This window comes from Nerophis lumbriciformis, linkage group LG14, assembly GCF_033978685.3.
Source record: "Nerophis lumbriciformis linkage group LG14, RoL_Nlum_v2.1, whole genome shotgun sequence".
NCBI classification, from domain to species: domain Eukaryota; kingdom Metazoa; phylum Chordata; class Actinopteri; order Syngnathiformes; family Syngnathidae; genus Nerophis; species Nerophis lumbriciformis.
In genome coordinates this window covers 5,453,130-5,468,823 of record NC_084561.2, presented here as the reverse complement: position 1 = coordinate 5,468,823, position 15,694 = coordinate 5,453,130, and the positions used below count along the sequence as shown (strand labels likewise).

General features: G+C 27.3%; 1 protein-coding gene across 1 annotated transcript in view; it reads left to right on the top strand.

Annotated features, from left to right (window-relative positions):
- The window catches only part of timm44 (translocase of inner mitochondrial membrane 44 homolog (yeast)), a 54,063-nt gene extending 39,808 nt beyond the window's left edge, over nt 1-14,255 (top strand). The window contains exon 13 of the mRNA XM_061976445.1: nt 13,792-14,255. Coding sequence (XP_061832429.1) covers nt 13,792-13,911 — 120 coding nt within the window. The 3' untranslated portion in view covers nt 13,912-14,255. The remainder of the gene's footprint in view (nt 1-13,791) is intronic.
- Nucleotides 14,256-15,694: the final 1,439 nt, after the last annotated feature.

Sequence of the window (15,694 nt, the reverse complement as noted above, 5' to 3'; positions counted from 1 at the left end):
CATAAAAAAATGTTTTGAGGAAAATATTGTATATTTTATGTTTTTGCTATAAAAAACTGGATTTTCTTTAGAAAAAAGGACATAAAACATAAAAACATTTTTTACGAAAAATATTGTATATTTTATATTTTGCCATAAAAAAAACATGATTTTCTTTAGAAAAAAGGGCATAAAACATAAAAAAAAAATTTAGGCAAAATATTACATATTTTATGTTTTTGCCATACAATAGGGTTTTCTTAGGAAAAAAATATTTTGGGGAAAATATTCTATATTTTATGTTTTTGCCATAAAAAACAGGGTTTTCCTTGGGAAAAAAATGTCATAGAACATAAAATGTTTTGGGGAAAATATTGCATATTTTGTTTTTGCCGTAAAAAGCTGGATTTTCCTTGGAAAAAAGGGCATTTAACATAATAAAAAAGTTTTATGGAAAATATTACATATTTTATGTTTTTGCCATAAAAAACAGGGTTTTCCTTGGGAAAAAAATGTCATAGAACATAAAATGTTTTGGGGAAAATATTGCATATTTTGTTTTTGCCGTAAAAAACAGGATTTTCCTTGGAAAAAAGGGCATTTAACATAATAAAAAAGTTTTAGGGAAAATATTACATATTTTATGTTTTTGCCATAAAGCAAGGTTTTCTTTGGAGAAAATGTTTTGGGGAAATTATTGTATATTTTATGTTTTTGCCTTAAAAAATAGATTTTCTTTAGAAAAAAGGGCATAAAACATAAAATGTGTTAGGAAAAATATTGTATATTTTATGTTTTTGCCATAAACAACAGGATTTTCTTTAGAAAAAAGGGCATAAAACATAAAAAAATGTTTTGAGGAAAATATTGTATATTTTATGTTTTTGCTATAAAAAACAGGATTTTCTTCAGAAAAAAGGGCATAAAACATAAAAAAATGTTTTGAGGAAAATATTGTATATTTTATGTTTTTGCCATAAAAAACAGGATTTTCTTTAGAAAAAAAGGGCATAAAATATAAAAACATTTTTTACGAAAAATATTGTATATTTTATATTTTGCTATAAAAAACATGATTTTCTTTAGAAAAAAGGGCATAAAACATAACAAAAATTGTAGGAAAAATATTACATATTTTATGTTTTTGCCATAAAACAGGGTTTTCTTTGGAAAAAATATTTTGGGGAAAATAGTGTATATTTTATGTTTTTGCCTTAAAAACTGGATTTTCTTTAGAAAAAAGAGCATAAAACATGAAAAAAAAGTTTTAGGAAAAATATTACATATTTTATGTTTTTGCCATAAAACATGCTTTTCTTTGGGAAACAAAATGTTTTGGAGAACATATTCTATATTTTATGTTTTTGCCATAAAAAACAGGGTTTTCCTTGGGAAAAAAATGTCATAGAACATCAAATGTTTTGGGGAAAATATTGCATATTTTGTTTTTGCCGTAAAAAACAGGATTTTCCTTGGAAAAAAGGGCATTTAACATAATACAAAAGTTTTAGGGAAAATATTACATATTTTATGTTTTTGCCATAAAGCAAGGTTTTCTTTGGAGAAAATGTTTTGGGGAAAATATTGTATATTTTATGTTTTTGCCTTAAAAAATAGATTTACTTTAGAAAAAAGGGCATAAAACATCAAATGTGTTAGGAAAAATATTGTATATTTTATGTTTTTGCCATAAAAACAGGATTTTCTTTAGAAAAAAGGGCATAAAACATAAAAAAATGTTTTGAGGAAAATATTGTATATTTTATGTTTTTGCTATAAAAAACAGGATTTTCTTTAGAAAAAAGGGCATAAAACATAAAAACATTTTTTTTACGAAAAATATTGTATATTTTCTATTTTGCTATAAAAAACATGATTTTCTTTAGAAAAAAGGGCATAAAACATAAAAAAAAATTGTAGGAAAAATATTACATATTTTATGTTTTTGCCATATAAACAGGGTTTTTTTGGGGGAAAAGGGGCATAAAACAAAATGTTTTGGGGAAAATATTGCATATTTAAAGTTTTTGCCATAAAAAAAACAGGGTTTTCATTGGAAAAAATGGCATAAAACATTAAATGTTTTTGGGAAAATATTACATATTTTATGTCTTTGCCATAAAACAGGGTTTTCTTTCAAAAAATGTCACAAGACATCAAATGTTTTGGGGAAAATGTTGCATATTTAATGTTTTTGCCATAAAACAGGGTTATCTTTGGAAAAAAAGTGCATAAAACAAAATGTTTTTGGGAAAATATTGAATATTTTATGTTTTTGCCATAAAAACAGGGTTTTCCTTGGGAAAAAAATGTCATAGAACATAAAATGTTTTGGGGAAAATATTGCATATTTTGTTTTTGCCGTAAAAAACAGGATTTTCCTTGGAAAAAAGGGCATTTAACATAATAAAAAAGTTTTATGGAAAATATTACATATTTTATGTTTTTGCCATAAAGCAAGGTTTTCTTTGGAGAAAATGTTTTGGGGAAAATATTGTATATTTTATGTTTTTGCCTTAAAAAATAGATTTTCTTTAGAAAAAAGGGCATAAAACATAAAATGTGTTAGGAAAAATATTGTATATTTTATGTTTTTGCCATAAAAAACAGGATTTTCTTTAGAAAAAAGGGCATAAAACATAAAAAAATGTTTTGAGGAAAATATTGTATATTTTATGTTTTTGCTATAAAAAACAGGATTTTCTTTAGAAAAAAGGGCATAAAACAAAAAAAAATGTTTTGAGGAAAATATTGTATATTTTATGTTTTTGCCATAAAAAACTGGATTTTCTTTAGAAAAAAGGGCATAAAACATAAAAACATTTTTTACGAAAAATATTTTATATTTTATATTTTTGCTATAAAAAACATGATTTTCTTTAGAAAAAAGGGCATAAAACATAAAAAAAAATTGTAGGAAAAATATTACATATTTTATGTTTTTGCCATAAAACAGGGTTTTCTTTGGAAAAAATATTTTGGGGAAAATAGTGTATATTTTATGTTTTTGCCTTAAAAACTGGATTTTCTTTAGAAAAAAGGGCATAAAACATAAAAAAATGTTTTGAGGAAAATATTGTATATTTTATGTTTTTGCTATAAAAAACAGGATTTTCTTCAGAAAAAAGGGCATAAAACATAAAAAAATGTTTTGAGGAAAATATTGTATATTTTATGTTTTTGCCATAAAAAACAGGATTTTCTTTAGAAAAAAAGGGCATAAAATATAAAAACATTTTTTACGAAAAATATTGTATATTTTATATTTTGCTATAAAAAACATGATTTTCTTTAGAAAAAAGGGCATAAAACATAACAAAAATTGTAGGAAAAATATTACATATTTTATGTTTTTGCCATAAAACAGGGTTTTCTTTGGAAAAAATATTTTGGGGAAAATAGTGTATATTTTATGTTTTTGCCTTAAAAACTGGATTTTCTTTAGAAAAAAGAGCATAAAACATGAAAAAAAAGTTTTAGGAAAAATATTACATATTTTATGTTTTTGCCATAAAACATGCTTTTCTTTGGGAAACAAAATGTTTTGGAGAACATATTCTATATTTTATGTTTTTGCCATAAAAAACAGGGTTTTCCTTGGGAAAAAAATGTCATAGAACATCAAATGTTTTGGGGAAAATATTGCATATTTTGTTTTTGCCGTAAAAAACAGGATTTTCCTTGGAAAAAAGGGCATTTAACATAATACAAAAGTTTTAGGGAAAATATTACATATTTTATGTTTTTGCCATAAAGCAAGGTTTTCTTTGGAGAAAATGTTTTGGGGAAAATATTGTATATTTTATGTTTTTGCCTTAAAAAATAGATTTACTTTAGAAAAAAGGGCATAAAACATCAAATGTGTTAGGAAAAATATTGTATATTTTATGTTTTTGCCATAAAAACAGGATTTTCTTTAGAAAAAAGGGCATAAAACATAAAAAAATGTTTTGAGGAAAATATTGTATATTTTATGTTTTTGCTATAAAAAACAGGATTTTCTTTAGAAAAAAGGGCATAAAACATAAAAACATTTTTTTTACGAAAAATATTGTATATTTTCTATTTTGCTATAAAAAACATGATTTTCTTTAGAAAAAAGGGCATAAAACATAAAAAAAAATTGTAGGAAAAATATTACATATTTTATGTTTTTGCCATATAAACAGGGTTTTTTTGGGGGAAAAGGGGCATAAAACAAAATGTTTTGGGGAAAATATTGCATATTTAAAGTTTTTGCCATAAAAAAAACAGGGTTTTCATTGGAAAAAATGGCATAAAACATTAAATGTTTTTGGGAAAATATTACATATTTTATGTCTTTGCCATAAAACAGGGTTTTCTTTCAAAAAATGTCACAAGACATCAAATGTTTTGGGGAAAATGTTGCATATTTAATGTTTTTGCCATAAAACAGGGTTATCTTTGGAAAAAAAGTGCATAAAACAAAATGTTTTTGGGAAAATATTGAATATTTTATGTTTTTGCCATAAAAACAGGGTTTTCCTTGGGAAAAAAATGTCATAGAACATAAAATGTTTTGGGGAAAATATTGCATATTTTGTTTTTGCCGTAAAAAACAGGATTTTCCTTGGAAAAAAGGGCATTTAACATAATAAAAAAGTTTTATGGAAAATATTACATATTTTATGTTTTTGCCATAAAGCAAGGTTTTCTTTGGAGAAAATGTTTTGGGGAAAATATTGTATATTTTATGTTTTTGCCTTAAAAAATAGATTTTCTTTAGAAAAAAGGGCATAAAACATAAAATGTGTTAGGAAAAATATTGTATATTTTATGTTTTTGCCATAAAAAACAGGATTTTCTTTAGAAAAAAGGGCATAAAACATAAAAAAATGTTTTGAGGAAAATATTGTATATTTTATGTTTTTGCTATAAAAAACAGGATTTTCTTTAGAAAAAAGGGCATAAAACAAAAAAAAATGTTTTGAGGAAAATATTGTATATTTTATGTTTTTGCCATAAAAAACTGGATTTTCTTTAGAAAAAAGGGCATAAAACATAAAAACATTTTTTACGAAAAATATTTTATATTTTATATTTTTGCTATAAAAAACATGATTTTCTTTAGAAAAAAGGGCATAAAACATAAAAAAAAATTGTAGGAAAAATATTACATATTTTATGTTTTTGCCATACAACAGGGTTTTCTTTGGAAAAAATATTTTGGGGAAAATAGTGTATATTTTATGTTTTTGCCTTAAAAAACGGGATTTTCTTTAGAAAAAAGGGCATAAAACATAAAAAAAAAGTTTTAGGAAAAATATTACATATTTTATGTTTTTGCCATAAAACATGCTTTTCTTTGGGAAAAAAATGTTTTGGAGAAAATATTCTATATTTTATGTTTTTGCCATAAAAAACAGGGTTTTCCTTGGGAAAAAAATGTCATAGAACATAAAATGTTTTGGGGAAAATATTGCATATTTTGTTTTTGCCGTAAAAAACAGGATTTTCCTTGGAAAAAAGGGCATTTAACATAAAGTTTTAGCGAAAATATTACATATTTTATGTTTTTGCCATAAAGCAAGGTTTTTTTTGGAGAAAATGTTTTGGGGAAAATATTGTATAAAAATTGATTTTCTTTAGAAAAAAGGGCATAAAATGTGTTAGGAAAAATATTGTATATTTTATGTTTTTGCTACAAAAAACAGGATTTTCTTTAGAAAAAAGGGCATAAAACATAAAAACATTTTTTACGAAAAATATTGTATATTTTATATATTGCTATAAAAAACATGATTTTCTTTAGAAAAAAGGGCACAAAACATAAAAAAAAATTGTAGGAAAAATATTACATATTTTATGTTTTTGCCATACAACAGGGTTTTCTTAGGAAAAAATATTTTGGGGAAAATATTGTATATTTTATGTTTTTGCTTTAAAAAACTGGATTTGCTTTAGAAAAAAGGGCATAGAACATAAAAAAAAGTTTTAGGAAAAATATTACATATTTTATGTTTTTGCCATAAAACATGCTTTTCTTTGGGAAAAAAATGTTTTGGAGAAAATATTCTATATTTTATGTTTTTGCCTTAAAAAAATTGATTTTCTTTAGAAAAAAGCGCATAAAACATAAAATGTTTTAGGAAAACTATTGCATATTTTATGTTTTTACCGTAAAAAAAACATGAATTTCCTTGGGAAAAATGGCACAAAACAAGAAAAAATGGATAGTTGATCTATGGGTATGTAGGTGTTGAAAGTGATTTATGTTTAACCCTTTAATGACTGAGACCCTTTTGGGTCCCCAGGATCTTTAGTGTTCACCAAACGTGAGGACAGCCCTAATGGTTTTGAAAATGTAACATTTCAACGTCCTGTAATGAAAACAATGTTTATTTAAAGGTAAGACAATAAACTAGTACGTCATGTAGTGAAAACAATGTTTATTTAAAGGTAAGACAATAAACTAGTACGTCATGTAGTGAAAACAATGTTTATTTAAAGGTAAGACAATAAACAGCAAGGCAAGTAATCAGAAAAGTGTAAGAAGTTGTGTCCCCGCCAGCAGACAATGACACTTTAGTCCTTTGGCTCCTGTTTGTATCGTCGGCCCTCAACAACAACTTCATCTCATCAATCAGCATCATCGTCTATTGTAGTGCGTCAGGGACAAGTCTTTGTGTCACGCAGGTCTTTCAGTCAAAACAACACCTTGGAGGGACACTTCTCGTCCTCCACACCTTGTAGGGACACTTCTCATCCTCCACACTTTGGACAAGGCTCAATCGGTCAGGGGTGTCCCAACTACGACATGCTCTAGGGCTCGGAGACATGACGAGTTACGGAACCATCCACCAAAAAGTTTCAGTCCTTCATCAACATAAACCTCGCCTCAGAAACCTGATCCAGATTCGATGGCCGGAAGTTTTTTCAAATCAGGACCTGCAAGCTAGAACCAATCAGAATCCGGTTGGGATGGACTTACAGCCAACATCACTAAGTAGGCCTCAGACTGGAACCCCAAAAGGAAAGAGGAAAGTCAGTGACTTGGCGCAGAAGTGTTGATGTTGAGGCAAAAACCAGCTGAGAGAACAAGCCCAGGGCCGACTGTGTTGGAGACTTCTTGTTCCTGACAGAATCAAGAAGAAGACTGATGCCATCTTGCGGACAACGTCAACAATTCAAGTTACTGACCATGAATTGCACAGCATTTAAATATACGACCCAATCCAAACAACCTTCCCCAGTCATGGCGCAAAAAAACCAACACAGAAAGTTCCAACCTGCTCACTGAATGTGGATTTGTATTATCCCAAAAATGTCCAAACACGACACATAATTCAAAATGACACCCAATTATACAACTTATTTTTTATAGTACGTTAAATTATGCTAGAAAATTGTGAGCAAAATGTGTGTTTAAAAATCTGTTTTAAAATTAATTGTGTCAATTTTTTTTTTTAAATATAGTGCAAAAAAAAAATCAGTGCAAAAATATTAATTGCATTAAAACTCAAAACTGACTTCCTGTAAATTAAGACTGAAGCAATCCATCCTCTCAGACATTTTCTGACTTTTTAAAAATAAATTACATTCAGTTCACAAAATTCCAACGCATACAAATCAGTTACATAAATTCAGTGTCAAAAAAAAAAGAAGCTTTTGTAATAAAGACACAGTTAAATTCCATGCAATGCATGATGGGAAAATGCAAAACACTTTCTCTGCACTCAAACAATGTTTGGTACGTTTTAGCTGCTTGATATTTCTGATTGATTACAAAACTTTAAGGAGGTCGTCAAGGAAGTAAACAAGGTAGGAGGAAACTGGGCATAAAACATCAAATGTTTTGGGGAAAATATTGCACATTTAATGTTTTCGCCATAAAAAACAGGGTTTTCTTTGGGGAAAAAAGGGGCAAAAAACATGAAAAAAATGTTTAGGGGAAAATATTGCATATGTTTTTTTTTGCCATAAAACAGGGTTTTCTTTGGAAAAAATGGCATATAACAAACATTCTGGGGAAAATATTGCATATTTTATGTTTTTTTTTGTTGAAAAAATGTCAAACCATGAAAATAAATGTTTTTGGGAAAATATTACATATTTTATGTCTTTGCCATAAAAACTGAGTTTTCTTTGGAAAAAATGTCATAAAACACGAAAAAAATGTTTTGGAACAAATATTGCATATTTTATGTTTTTCCATAAAGCAAGGTTTTCTTTGGAAAAAATGGCATAAAACAAAATGTTTTGGGGAAAATGTTGAATATATTATGTTTTTGGCATAAAAAACTGCGGTTTTCTTTGGAAAAAATGGCATAAAACAAAATGTTTTGGGGAAAATATTGCACATTTGACATTTTTGCCATAAAAAAACAGGATTTTCTTTGGAAAAAAATAAAACATTTTTGGGGAAAATATTGCATATTTATTATGTTTTTGCCATAAAAAAACAGGGTTTTCTTTGGAAAAAAAGGGCATAAAACATGAAAAAATGTTTTGGGGAAAATATTGAATATTATGTTTTTTCCACAAAACAGGGTTTTCTTTGGAAAAAAAGGGCATAAAACAAAATTTTGGGGGGAAAATATTGCATATTTTATGTTTTTGCCATAAAAACAGAGTTTTCCTTGGAAAAAATGCCATAGAACATCAAATGTTTTGGGGAAAAATGTTGCATATTTAATGTTTTTGCCATAAAAAAAAAAACGGTTTTCTTTGAAAAAAAAAAGGGCATAAAACATGAAAAAATAGCTTTGGGAAAAGTGCATATTTTATGTTTTTTCCACAAAACAGGGTTTTCTTTGGGGAAAAAAAGGGCATAAAACAAAATGTTTTGGGGAAAATATTGAATATTTTATGTTTTTGCCATAAAAACAGGGTTTTCTTTGGGGAAAAAAGGGGCATAAAACATGAAAAAAATGTTTAGGGGAAAATATTGCATATGTTTTGTTTTTGCCATAAAACAGGGTTTTCTTTGGAAAAAATGGCATAAAACAAACATTCTGGGGAAAATATTGCATATTTTATGTTTTGCCATAAAAAACAGGTTTTTTTTTTGAGAAAATATCAAACCATGAAAATAAATGTTTTTGGGAAAATATTACATATTTTATGTCTTTGCCATAAAAACTGAGTTTTCTTTGGAAAAAATGGCATAAAACACGAAAAAAATGTTTTGGAACAAATATTGCATATTTTATGTTTTTCCATAAAGCAAGGTTTTCTTTGGAAAAAATGGCATAAAACAAAATGTTTTGGGGAAAATATTGAATATGTTATGTTTTTGGCATAAAAAACTGCTGTTTTCTTTGGAAAAAATGGCATAAAACAAAATGTTTTGGGGAAAATATTGCACATTTGACGTTTTTGCCATAAAAACAGGGTTTTCTTTGGAAAAAAGGGCATAAAACATGAAAAAATGTTTTGGGGAAAATATTGCATATTTTATGTTTTTGCCATAAAAACAGAGTTTTCCTTGGAAAAAAATGTCATAGAACATCAAATGTTTTGGGAAAGATATTGCATATTTAATGTTTTTGCCATAAAAAATAAACGGGTTTCTTTGGGAAAAAAAGGGCATAAAACATGAAAAAATTGCTTTGGGGAAAATAGTGCATATTTTATGTTTTTTCCACAAAACAGGGTTTTCTTTGGGGGGAAAAAAGGGCATAAAACAAAATGTTTTGGGGAAAATATTGAATATTTTATGTTTTTGCCATAAAAACAGGGTTTTCTTTGGGGAAAAAATGGCATAAAACTTTAAATATTTTGGGGAAAATATTGCATATTTAATGTTTTTGCCATAAAACAGGGTTTTCTTTGGAAAAAATGGCATAAAACAAAATGTTTTTGGGAAAATATTGAATATGTTATGTTTTTGGCATAAAAAACTGCTGTTTTCTTTGGAAAAAATGGCATAAAACAAAATGTTTTGGGGAAAATATTGCACATTTGACGTTTTTGCCATAAAAAGCAGGGTTTTCTTTGGAAAAAAATGTCATAAAACATTTTTGGGTAAAATATTGCATATTTATTATGTTTTTGCCATAAAAAAAAACAGGGTTTTCTTTGGAAAAAAGGGCATAAAACATGAAAAAAAAATTTGGGGAAAATATTGCATATTATGTTTTTTCCACAAAACAGGGTTTTCTTTGGAAAAAAGGGCATAAAACAAAATGTTTTGGGGAAAATATTGCATATTTTATGTTTTTGCCATAAAAACAGAGTTTTCCTTGGAAAAAAATGTCATAGAACATCAAATGTTTTGGGAAAAATACTGCATATTTAATGTTTTTGCCATAAAAAAAAAACGCGTTTCTTTGGGAAAAAAAGGGCATAAAACATGAAAGAATTGCTTTGGGGAAAATAGTGCATATTTTATGTTTTTTCCACAAAACAGGGTTTTCTTTGGGGAAAAAAAGGGCATAAAACAAAATGTTTTGCGGAAAATATTTAATATTTTATGTTTTTTTTGCCATAAAAACAGGGTTTTCTTTGGGAAAAAATGGCATAAAACTTTAAATGTTTTGGGGAAAATATTGCATATTTAATGTTTTTGCCATAAAAAAATGGGTTTTCCTTGGAAAAAATGTCATAAAACACGAAAAAAATGTTTTGGAACAAATATTGCATATTTTATGTTTTTCTATAAAACAGGGTTTTCTTTGGAAAAAATGGCATAAAACAAAATGTTTTTGGGAAAATATTGAATATATTATGTTTTTGGCATAAAAAACTGCGGTTTTCTTTGGAAAAAATGGCATAAAACAAAATGTTTTGGGGAAAATATTGCACATTTGACGTTTTTGCCATAAAAAACAGGGTTTTCTTTGGAAAAAAGGGCATAAAACATGAAAAAATGTTTTGGGGAAAATATTGCATATTTTATGTTTTTGCCATAAAAACAGGGTTTTCTTTGGAAAAAATGGCATTAAACTTTAAATGTTTTGGGGAAAATATTGCATATTTAATATTTTTGCCATAAAAAAATGGTTTTTGCCTGGAAAAAATGTCATAGAAGTTTTAATGTTTTGGGGAAAATATTGCATATTATGTTTTTGCCGGAAAAACGGTTTTCTTTAGGGAAAAAGGGCATAAAACATGAAATGTTTTGGGGGAAATATTACATATTTTATGTCTTTGCCATAAAAACTGAGTTTTCTTTGGAAAAAATGGCATAAAACACGAAAAAAATGTTTTGGAACAAATATTGCATATTTTATGTTTTTCCATAAAGCAAGGTTTTCTTTGGAAAAAATTTCATAAAACAAAATGTTTTTGGGAAAATGTTGAATATATTATGTTTTTGGCATAAAAAACTGCGGTTTTCTTTGGAAAAAATGGCATAAAACAAAATGTTTTGGGGAAAATATTGCACATTTGACGTTTTTGCCATAAAAAACAGGGTTTTCTTTGGAAAAAAGGGAATAAAACATGAAAAAATGTTTTGGGGAAAATATTGCATATTTTATGTTTTTGCCATAAAAACAGAGTTTTCCTTGGAAAAAAATGTCATAGAACATCAAATGTTTTGGGAAAAATATTGCATATTTAATGTTTTTGCCATAAAAAAAAAAACTGGTTTCTTTGGGAAAAAAAGGGCATAAAACATGAAAAAATTGCTTTCGGGAAAATATTGAATATTTTATGTTTTTGCCATAAAACCATGGTTTTCTTTGGGGAAAAAATGGCATAAAACTTTAAATGTTTTGGGGAAAATATTGCATATTTAATGTTTTTGCCATAAAAAAATGGGTTTTCCTTGGAAAAAATGTCATAAAACACGAAAAAAATGTTTTGGAACAAATATTGCATATTTTATGTTTTTCTATAAAACAGGGTTTTCTTTGGAAAAAATGGCATAAAACAAAATGTTTTGGGGAAAATATTGAATATATTATGTTTTTGGCATAAAAAACTGCGGTTTTCTTTGGAAAAAATGGCATAAAACAAAATGTTTTGGGGAACATATTGCACATTTGACGTTTTTGCCATAAAAAACAGGGTTTTCTTTGGAAAAAAAATGTCATAAAACATTTTTGGGGGAAATACTGCATATTTATTATGTTTTTGCCATAAAAAACAGGGTTTTCTTTGGAAAAAAGGGCATAAAACATGAAAAAATGTTTTGCCGAAAATATTGCATATTTTGTTTTTTCCACAAAACAGGGTTTTCTTTGGAAAAAAGGGCATAAAACAAATTGTTTTGGGGAAAATATTGCATATTTTATGTTTTTGCCATAAAAAAAACCCGGTTTTCTTTGGAAAAAAAAAGGGCATAAAACATGAAAAAATTACTTTTTTTTCCCACAAAACAGGGTTTTCTTTGGGGAAAAAAAGGGCATAAAACAAAATGTTTTGGGGAAAATATTTTATGTTTTTGCCATAAAAACAGGGTTTTCTTTGGGAAAAAATGGCATAAAACTTTAAATGTTTTGGGGAAAATATTGCATATTTAATGTTTTTGCCATAAAAAAATGGGTTTCCTTGGAAAAAATGTCATAAAACACGAAACAAAATGTTTTGGGGAAAATATTGCACATTTGACATTTTTGCCATAAAAAACAGGGTTTTCTTTGGAAAAAAATTTCATAAAACAAAACATTTTTGGGGAAAATATTGCATATTTATTATGTTTTTGCCTTAAAAAACAGGGTTTTCTTTGGAAAAAAAAGGGCATAAAACATGAAAAAATGTTTTGGGGAAAATATTGCATATTATGTTTTTTCCACAAAACAGGGTTTTCTTTGGAAAAAATGGCATAAAACAAAATGTTTTGGGGAAAATATTGCATATTTTATGTTTTTGCCATAAAAAAAACACGTTTCTTTGGGAAAAAAAGGGCATAAAACATAAAAAAATTGCTTTGGGGAAAATAGTGCATATTTTGTTTTTTCCACAAAACAGGGTTTTCATTGTAAAAAAATGTCATAGAACATCAAATGTTTTGGGAAAAATATTGCATATTTAATGTTTTTGCCATAAAAAAAAACGGTTTTCTTTGGAAAAAAAAAAAGGGCATAAAACATGAAAAAATTACTTTGGGGAAAATAGTGCATATTTTATGTTTTTTCCACAAAACAGGGTTTTCTTTGGAAAAAAGGGCATAAAACAAAATGTTTTGGGGAAAATATTGCATATTTAATGTTTTTGCCATAAAAAAATGGGTTTACGTGGAAAAAATGTCATAGAACTTTTAATGTTTTGGGGAAAATATTGCATATTTTATGTTTTTGCCGAAAAACGGTTTTCTTTAGGAAAAAGGGCATAAAACATCAAATGTTTTGGGGAAAATATTACATATTTTATGTCTTTGCCATAAAAACAAGGTTTTCTTTGGAAAAAATGTCATAGAGCATATAATGTTTTGGGGAAAATATTGCATATTTAATGTTTTTGCCATAAAAATAAAAAAAAACATGGTTTTCTTTGGAAAAAGGACACAAAATATCAAATGTTTTGGGGGAAATATTGCATATTTTATGTTTTTTGCCATTAAAAAAACCATGGTTTTCTTTGGAAAAAATGGCATACAACATAAAATGTTTTGGGGAAAATATTGCATATTTAATGTTTTTTAAGTAAAAACATAAAATATGTTTTTATGGCAAAAAAAACATAATTTTAACAAAGTAGGAGTCCAACTTTCACATACTTGTAATATCCAATTATAATAACGAAATATATGTATATATAAATATATGTATAGGCTGTGATTTCAAAGGGTTGGGACCCCCCTGGGCTCAAAGAACCAGTAGAACTATTTAAGGGATCTGAGATCCATGGAGCGAGGACGGATCCGTGAAGGTTGAGAGTCATGTTGTTGTTTCCTCCTGCCAGGAGAAAGTCCTGAAGATGATGTACGTGTGGGCGCTGTGTCGAGACCAAGAGGAACTCAACCCGCACGCCGCCTGGAGACTCCTGGACATCTCCGCCTCCAGCACCGAACAGATCCTCTAAGACTCTCTAGTCCGGGGAGGAGGACCTTCTGGACCCTGCAGCAGACGTGCAGGAGGAGGCCTGGATGTGGGAGGACCAGCCTGACTGACGTCTTCCTCTGCCGCCCACCAGAGGGCGTTAGAGTGCCAAGCTCACTAAGGTGCAGGACACCCTGATGCCCGTTTAGAGGAAGAGTTCCACATGAGAAAAGACCTCCAGCACAATCAAGGACGTCCCAATAATAAAGTCTATATTTATTAGGAATAGTCAACATAATCCCTAATGTCCATCCTTTTAAATGTCATGTTAGGATCAAATATGTCTTTTTACACAACATTAAAAAATTGCAACAAAAAAAAAGAAAAGAATGTCCAATAAAAAAAATAATTCCACAACAACATTTTTTGTTAAAGTATTTTCTTTTTTTTTGGTTATAAATTGTTTGCAAATTTCAATCTCGTGAGTGTGACCTGCCTCCTCTGAATAATCATTTTTGTATTGGTATGGACCTTAATTTGTGTCGTTATTTTAACAACTTTTTATTTTTTTACACTGAATTATGTAACTGAATTTTCGGTGTTTGAAGTTGGTGAAATTGTTTTACTTTTTTTTTTTCTTCCTCAAATTATGCTGACAATTAAATGGAATACAATTGTGTGTTAAAACTATAAAAATGTAGTGTAAAAAAAAGTAAATGTATAAAAATGTTAAAAACGTTTTAAAGCAAAGAATATTTGTACTCTGAATTTTTAAAAATTGGTTTGACAAACTGCATTTTTTTAAAACTTCAGAGTATGGTGAATACATTTTACTCACTTTTTTTATTTTATTTAATGAGCTTTTAAGAATAAAGTTTGTTACAATAGTGTTTTAAAATTCAGTGTATAAAAACTGCATTTTTAAACACATTTTGCTCACAAATTTGTATTTAATGTGATTGTCAGCATCATTTCACAAAACTCAAAAGCAAAAAATTCAGTTTCTTAAATTTGGCAAACTCCTTTGTAATAAAAACAAATTAACCTCCATGTTTGTTTTTTTAAGTAATTTAAAGCAATTGATTATTTTATTTTTATTTTTTTACATCTGAGTATGTTAAATACATTTTGCTCACTTTTTTATTTTTTTAATTTAATGAGTGTTTAAAAAATACAGTTTTTTACAATAGTGTTGTAAAATTCAGTGTGTATAAAAAATAGTCTTTAAAAATATTCAAAAACTTTTAAACGTTCTAAAGCAATGAATATTTTAACACTGAATTAAACATTTTTTTAACAAACTGCATTTTTAAACACATTTTGTTCACAAATTTGTATTCAATGTGATTGTCAGTATCATTTCACAAAACTCAAAAGCAAAAAATTCAGTTACTTAAATTTAGTAAAATCTTTTGTAATAAAAACAAATTAACGTCCATGTTTTTTTTAAACTCATTTAAAGTAACTGATTAATTTTGTATTTTTTTTTACATCAGAGTATGTTAAATACATTTTGCTCACTTTTTTTAATTTAAATTTAATGAGCGTTTAAAAAATACAGCTTGTTACAAGAGTGTTGTAAAATTCAGTATATAAAAATGTAGTGTAAAAAAAATATTGTTTAAAAATGTTTAAAAACTTTTAAACGTTCTAAAGCAATGAATATTTTTACACTGAATTAAAAAAATATTTTAACAAACTGCATTTTTAAACACATTTTGTTCATAAATTGTCAGCATAATTTCACAAAACTCAAAAGCAAAGAATTCAGTGGCATAAATTCGGTAAAATCTTTTGTAATAAAAACAAATTAACCTCCTTGTTTG